Genomic DNA, 7299 nt, shown 5'->3' with positions numbered 1-7299 from the left:
ATTAAACAACTTGACTTAAAGACAAATGAAATTGTTTCTTCATGTATTGATTAGAGTGTGTATTCAATCTCCCACACATTTATGACAATTCATTTAAGTTCTGTAAGAGAGACAGGTCCTTACAGCTGTGATGGTGTGGCGGTGTCACGGTGTAACAGTATAATGGTGTAATGGTGTAACGGAGCAGAGCTGCAGCAGCAGATTAGTGATGACTGATGATCAGTGACATGGTGTAAAGGTGTAATTGATGTGATGTGTAACGGTGACATGGTGTGACAGTGTAACAGAGCAGAGCTGCAGCAGCAGGTCAGTGCTAATGATCTCAGTGACATGGTGTAAAGGTGTAAAGGTTCAATGGCGTGATGGTGTAGCAGTGACATGGTGTAAAGGTGTAGAGCAGAGCTGCAGCAGCAGGTCAGTGCTGACTGATGATCTGAGCTCCTTTTTAAGAAAACAAAGATTATTCATTGAGTCAATACGAGGCCAATGCGGCCCACTTGGTGCTGTCATAACAAGCTACTGTTCACATAATTGTGGGTCCCCAGCACTGATGGATGAGTGGAGGGAAGAGGAGGAGTGGGGAAGGGTAATGATCAGTGAGTGTGTCAGAGGAAAAAATAAATCAATGTGAATAGGAGAGAATAATGCAGCTAATTGATGATGGAGTGATGACTCAGAAAAAGAAAGACTAATCAGGAAGTCAGTGTTTATTAATGATTTTTAATCATTTCTTTTCACTGCTTGCATGAACAGAACATGTTACTTTGATGTTAAGTCAGATAGTCATACTCCATCTACTGTCTGACAGGTGGGGGCAAGCGGGCTGGAGCCGGAGAACAGAGACAGAAGACAGATCTGGAAGGGGGCGGAGCAGGAGACCTCAGGTGGATGACCCATGGACTGGACAGCCAATGAGCAACACCCTGTGTGGACAACTGTTCGGTGGGTGTTGGTGAAGGCTGGACCCCTCCAGTGGGCTGTGACGAACACTACATGTGGAGATCAGAAGCAGGTGTTGGCTGGATCGCTGACTGAGGAACAGGCTTCGGGGTCAGATGACACCTCGGCACGTGGTCCAGCTCAGGGTCTGGCTGGGCGTTGATCATGGCAGTACGCAGCGGAGGCTCTGAGTTACTGGGCAGCTTAGGGGATCAAGGTCTCGCTTCTTTCTAGGGGATCTGACCCTAATGGAAAAGGTAAGGCCAGTCCCAAGGAAAGGGGGCTGCTCAAGGTCTTGAAGGTCAGGATCAGAACGTAGGCTATACGTCTCTGGGACAGGGGCAGATAGGAGGGCAGACACTGGAGCGACTCTGAGCAGGTCAACCAACCCAAGCCTTCAGTTGTGGACAGACGGTTAGGAGACTCTGGAAAAGGCTGGGGGCTGAGAGACTGCAAAGGCTGGGAATCAGGGGTGTTAAGGAAGCAGCCTCTTTGTTCTCTCTCTTTTCCACTCTCCATATCAACACACAAGGACAACCACACATCCTACAGTTCATCTTGAAAGTTTTAGGTCTGAGTCATATACAACCAACTATACGTTTATGTGGTTTGTCCAGCTGCTGTTGCGATACCTAGTTGTCCAAGATGTGGACCTGCTCAAATAGATATATTTAAGGATACAGTGGTGACTGGGTCTGCCCACTCACCACCACAAAGGAAACACACTGAGCCTGAAAGTTTAGTGAGATCAATGATGGTAGCTGTGTGTTTGGCGATAACAGTCAAATGATCATTCTGCACATGCTCAGCATCGTTCTCCTCACAGGCTACAACACAGAGACTTCCTATACATGAGAGCCGTGGAAGCACTGACAGAAAGAATATTAATATTACACACACACAGCTGTGTGTGTGTGTGTGTGTGTGTGTGTGTGTGTGTGTGTGGGTGTGGGAGACGAGACACATGCAGAGTTTCAGTAAATAATCACATAAGCATATGTTCATGAGCCTCGTCCTCCACGTCCCCTTTCATCTCCCATACATGTGTGCGTGTGTGTGTGTGTGTGTGTGTGTGTGTGTGTGTGTGTGTGTGTGTGTGTGTGTGTGTGTGTGTTCAAGTGCAGCTCCAGTGATGAACTGTTAGGGCCAATTAAATGCAGAAGAAGAGCGGCGAATGGATTCAGATTTCTGATGATGTCTTTATGGAGTTCTACTATTCCTCACGGCTTAATTAATCACAGCAAAGTTCTGTGTGTGTGTGTGTGTGTGTGTGTGTGTGTGTGTGTGTGTGTGTGCATGTGTAAAGAAATAGAAAGTTGGTATTTTCTTTTCTTTTTACCATCCATGTGCGTGTGTGTGTGTTACAAAGTTAGAAATATGTATGTGTGAGTGTGTGTCTGATAAATGTGCAGGGAGGCCAAAGGCCATTGATCTGATGGGGGCCTTCCTCTCTCAGCCACCTCATCTTCACTAGAACTGCCAAGCAATTTAGTATCTTACAGAGAAACATTAAGAGGAAGGAGAAGAAGGAGGGGGGAGGGGGGGATGAGGAAGAGAGAAGGGGGAAGGAGAGGAGACAATGAGGAAGGGAGGAGGAGAGGAGACGATCAGGAAGGTGGGGGTGGGGTGGTTGGGGGGGCAGTAAGAGAGAGGAAAGTGTAGAAAAGATTCTAATTAAGATTCATGACAAACAACTGAGGCTTTTAGCCAATGGCAGCGAAGCCCTCTGCCCTCATCATTAGTTAGTTACAACTCCTGCTGAGCCATGACTCTGAGGGAGGTGTGTGTCTGTGTGTGTGTGTGTGTGTGTGTGTGTGTGTGTGTACTTTCATCCATAACTTAAACCACAACACAGAAATCCTCCACCACAGTCAACGTCAACCACACACAGAAGCATACAGTTTCCTGCTGACCTTTGACCTCCAGGCTCTTCCTCAACAACACAGAGAAGAGTTCATAGTCTAACAGCTCAGTCTATACAAACCACATTATAATGAGGTTATGATCTGACACTCCCACCACTTCCTGTCTCAGCAGAGGATCTGAGATCCAAAGCTAGAACTTTAAAGAGCACGGAGACCGTTCACAGACCAGCACCTTACAGACAGTATTACATGTAAGTTAATGGCAGTCTGAAAAAAGCACCATGGCAAACTACACAACACACAGCATCTGTTCAACAAGCTCAAGGAAACATTTTAGACTTGTACCACAGTGACTCTCAGTGAGTTACAGGGGAGCTGCAGCTGATGCAGTAGAAGGCCACAGTCCAACAGTCCAGCTCACACGTCTACTCCAACAGGACAAGGACGCAGTTATGGACGTAACAATCAATGGACCACAGATCATTATGTGCTGATGTCTGAAATGCTTTAGTCTGCGGTGATTGGCTGATCATTACTCATGACAGTGACTGAGTACAGTCTGTTTATATTTATCTAACAGTGAATGGACTTTTGGCTTTATTAGTGGTTAATGATGGCGCATCACAGTGAAGAGAGAACTGATGCTGAGAGAGTGAAAGCACCATAGGACCCTCTAGTTAACATCTGTGTGTGTGTGTGTGTGTGTGTGTGTGTGTGTGTGTGTGTGTGTGTCTTTGTGACAAAGACTCATTGGGACAATAAAGTTCTATTCTATTGTATTCTATTCTCCTCATTCCTCTCATCCTCCCTTCCTCCTCTCCATCACTCAGCCTGTTGACAGATGTACCATTTTAATGAATACAGCTGTGTTGGATGGATGACTACAAACAGCTGCTTCCTGTGTGGACTCACCTTTAGGTCAGGTGTATGTTAAAGCACAGAGTGAGTCTGTCTGCAGATACACAGTCACTAATGAAAAGCTAATTGGCTGTTAATTTCAAATTCTTCTTGAGGTCTCTCATCTGTTTAAACAGCTGCTACATGTGGAGACAGTTAGAAAACATCTCACAGTTACAGGGTTCACAGCAATGGTCGATTTAGATATGGGCCACATCTCGTCAGGGGGCGGGCGCTCACACATATACAGACAGACAGAGACTCTTTCAATTCTTGTTACTTCATTTTGGTATTTATGATTGTATATAATTGGTATTTATCATTTATTTCATTTTTAATAGTAACAATAATTTTTTTAATAAAAAGTTACAGTTTGTCCAGAATAGTGTGCCTGTAGTTGTAGCTGGAGGAAGGGGGGCTGAAGGGGGTATTAAGCCAAGACACCATACAAGCTAGAACCACCACTGGTTCACAGTGAGGTCTACCACATTACAACAGTGTCCTGACATCATCTGTGTGATCACTGATGGGGTTTATTGATAATCAGCTGACCGGATAAGATGTCACCAGGTGTTAGACAGCTGTGTTTACGTGTTGTTTTTAAATTTCAGATTTGATCATCATAGAAACGACAGGAAGACAGGAAGTCCTACAGGAAGAACCTCAGGGTTCCACAGGGTTCTGTTCTAGAGCCTTTTTTATCTCTCATGTTTTAATGACATGTAAACTGTTGGGTGATGATGGTGAATTACAGTCTGACCTAGACTGAGTGTTAGAGAGCAGATCACAGATCAGCAGTTTTCCTAACCCACCACTTTCTATCAGTTTAGAACAATGAGGATCTCAGACAGTGTCTGATGTTCAGGAAAGATCAGTCAGTGTGAATCTAAAGTGTCAGGTGACGGATTAACAATGACACCTGTAATCACACTGTGACTCCAGCTGTTTAATGTGCAGGTTTATTTTAACTGTGGTTTTTAAGGTGTTGTTTAGTTTTATGTTAAATGTCTTTAGCTTCTTTATTTTCTTTCTCTTTTAACATCTTGTCTTTCACTTTAACATGTTCTCTCCATGAATGAAATCCAACAATCAATCAATCAATAAATTTACTGTATTCAAGTCACCTTGAAACACGACAATGAGAGAGAGAGAGGAAATAAATAAAAGATGGAGGTTTCTCTCTCTACAGTGTGTTAATGTGTCAGAGCTACAGAGTCTGTCAGGAAACAAGATGAAACATGTACGACAGGTAACACATCCATTCTCTCTCTCTCTCTATCTTTACCACACACATCTTGGACTCAATGCCTGAACATATTTTCATTCCTTTAACAAGACAAGCAGAAGAGCAGAAGATTATTATTATTACTATTATTATTAGTAGTAGTAGTAGTATTATTACTGAATTAGACAGACACTGGAGGTGTCGACAGTGTGTGTGTGTGTGTGTGTGTGGAGTTGGAAGATGAAGGACATTTAATCAGGTGTAAATAAAGCTGTGAAGACACAAAGATCTCTTTGGGAAATGATTTAACACCTGTCTAAAGACAGGCTGCTCCGTGTGTGTGTGTGTGTGTGTGTGTGTGTGTGTGTGTGTGTGTGTGTGTGTGTGTGTCTTCACATGTAACCACACATCTCTCTCAGTCTCACGTGTTCTCAGTCTGTTCATACAGTGTCTGACTGAGGGGGTCATCACCAGAACAGACTGAAAATAACCACACGTCCTTCAGGAAGTGAAGGGGAAGGATGGAAGTAAATAGAAAGAATGGAAGTGAAGAGGAGGAATGGAAGTTAAGAAGGATGGAAGTGAAGAGGAAGAGTGGAAGTGAAGAAGAAGAATGGAAGTGAAGAGAGAGTGGAGGTGAAGAAAGATGAAAGTAAAGAAGAAGAGTGAAGAGGAAGAGTGGAAGTTAAGAAGGATGGAAGTGAAGAGGAAGAGTGGAAGTGAAGAGGAAGAATGGAAGTGAAGAGAGAGTGGAGGTGAAGAAAGATGAAAGTAAAGAAGAAGAGTGAAGAGGAAAAGTGGAAGTGAAGAGGAAGAGTGGAAGTTAAGAAGGATGGAAGTGAAGAGGAAGAGTGGAAGTTAAGAAGGATGGAAGTGATTGGAAGAGTGAAAGTAAAGAGGAAGACTGGAAGTGAAGAGGAAGAGTGGAAGTAAAGAAAGAGAGTGAAGGTTAACAGGAAGAGTGGAAATAAAGAAGGATGAAAGTAAAGAGGAAGGATAGAGGTGAAGAGGAAGAATGGAAGTGAAGAAGAAGAGTGAAGAGGAAGAAGGAGAATGGAAGTGAAGAAGGATGGAAGTGAAGAAGAAGGATGAACGTAAAGAGGAAGGAGAGAGGTGAAGAAGAAAGATGAAAGTGAAGAGGAAGAATGGAAGTGAAGAAGAAGGATGAACATAAAGAGGAAGGATAGAGGTGAAGAAGGAAGATGAAAGTAAAGAAGAAGAATGGAAGTGAAGAAGAAGAGTGAAGAGGAAGAATGGAAGTGAAGAAGAAGAGTGAAGAGGAAGAATGGAAGTCAAGAAGAAGAGTTAAGAGAAAGAATGGAAGTGAAGAAGGATGGAAGTGAAGAAGAAGGATGAAAGTAAAGAGGAAGAATGGAAGTGAAGAAGAAGGATCAACATAAAGAGGTAGGATAGAGGTGAAGAAGAAAGACGAAAGTAAAGAAGAAGAGTAAAGAGGAAGAATGGAAGTGAAGAAGAGTGAAGAGAAAGAATGGAAGTGAAGAAGGATGAAAGTAAAGAGGAAGAATGGAAGTGAAGAAGGATGAACATAAAGAGGAAGGATAGAGGTGAAGATGAAAGATGAAAGTAAAGAAGAAGAGTAAAGAGGAAGAATGGAAGGGAAGGATGAACATAAAGAGGAAGGATAGAGGTGAAGAAGAAGAGTGAAGAGGAAGAGTGGAAGTTAAGAGGAAGAGTGAAAATGAAGAGGAAGAATGAATTACCTCACTGTAAACTCCTTCCAGAAACAGAAGCTGAAGCTGAACAGTCTCCTGACCTGAACATCACTGAGAATCTGAGGGTAGTTTAAATGTCTGCTGTGATCTGCAGGACTGAGTGAATCAATAGAAAGACTCAAAGTGTTTACAAGCTGCCAAAGGGAAGTTACTGATGTATTCATACATTTTTGACACTTATTAAATAAGTAACAGAATTAACATGTGAAACAAAGGCTCATTTTAACGTCTGTGGTTAGATTTGTAAATAGATCACAGCTGTGTGTTCAAATCACTAACTGTTGGACTGTATGGAGAGACGTACACACAGATTAAAGACTAACATGCACACACTAGTCATACACGTATGCAAACATAACATGGACTGTGGGACCCCCCCACCACCACCACCTCACAGAACAGAGATCAGTTCCAGACCGTGGCTCAGAGCAAAAGATCCAGACTGAGGATTTAGAGCATCTCTGTCTGGAACAGAGAATTCATATCAGCCTCTTGCTTCACTATCTGCACTTTACTGTGTCGCACATTTTATTTTCAATGGATTGAACTGCCTCTTGATCCAGTTCTTTGTTGGACCCCTTCAGCAGCAGTTCCAGGTTCAGTCTTCTTGACCACCCCCCCCCCCCCCCCCCCCCCCCCC

General features: G+C 43.3%; 1 protein-coding gene across 2 annotated transcripts in view; it reads right to left on the bottom strand.

Annotated features, from left to right (window-relative positions):
- Positions 1–7299, bottom strand: part of rsu1 (Ras suppressor protein 1) — a 22668-nt gene that overhangs the window by 4125 nt on the left and 11244 nt on the right. The window contains exon 8 of one of the 2 annotated variants that reach the window (XM_023426098.2): positions 705–989. The exons of the other annotated variant lie outside the window; for it this stretch is intronic. Coding sequence (XP_023281866.1) covers positions 881–989 — 109 coding nt within the window. The 3' untranslated portion in view covers positions 705–880. Of the gene's footprint in view, positions 1–704; positions 990–7299 lie in introns of those variants that run through there. 2 annotated transcript variants of the gene reach the window in all.

The sequence above is a fragment of the Seriola lalandi genome, unplaced genomic scaffold (assembly GCF_002814215.2).
Source record: "Seriola lalandi dorsalis isolate HSWRI2012SDOR001 ecotype SW California unplaced genomic scaffold, Sedor1 jcf7180002054808, whole genome shotgun sequence".
Classification (NCBI taxonomy): Eukaryota; Metazoa; Chordata; class Actinopteri; order Carangiformes; family Carangidae; genus Seriola; species Seriola lalandi.
The sequence above is the reverse complement of the archived record's forward strand: the minus strand, read 5'-3'. Positions and strand labels throughout refer to the sequence as shown.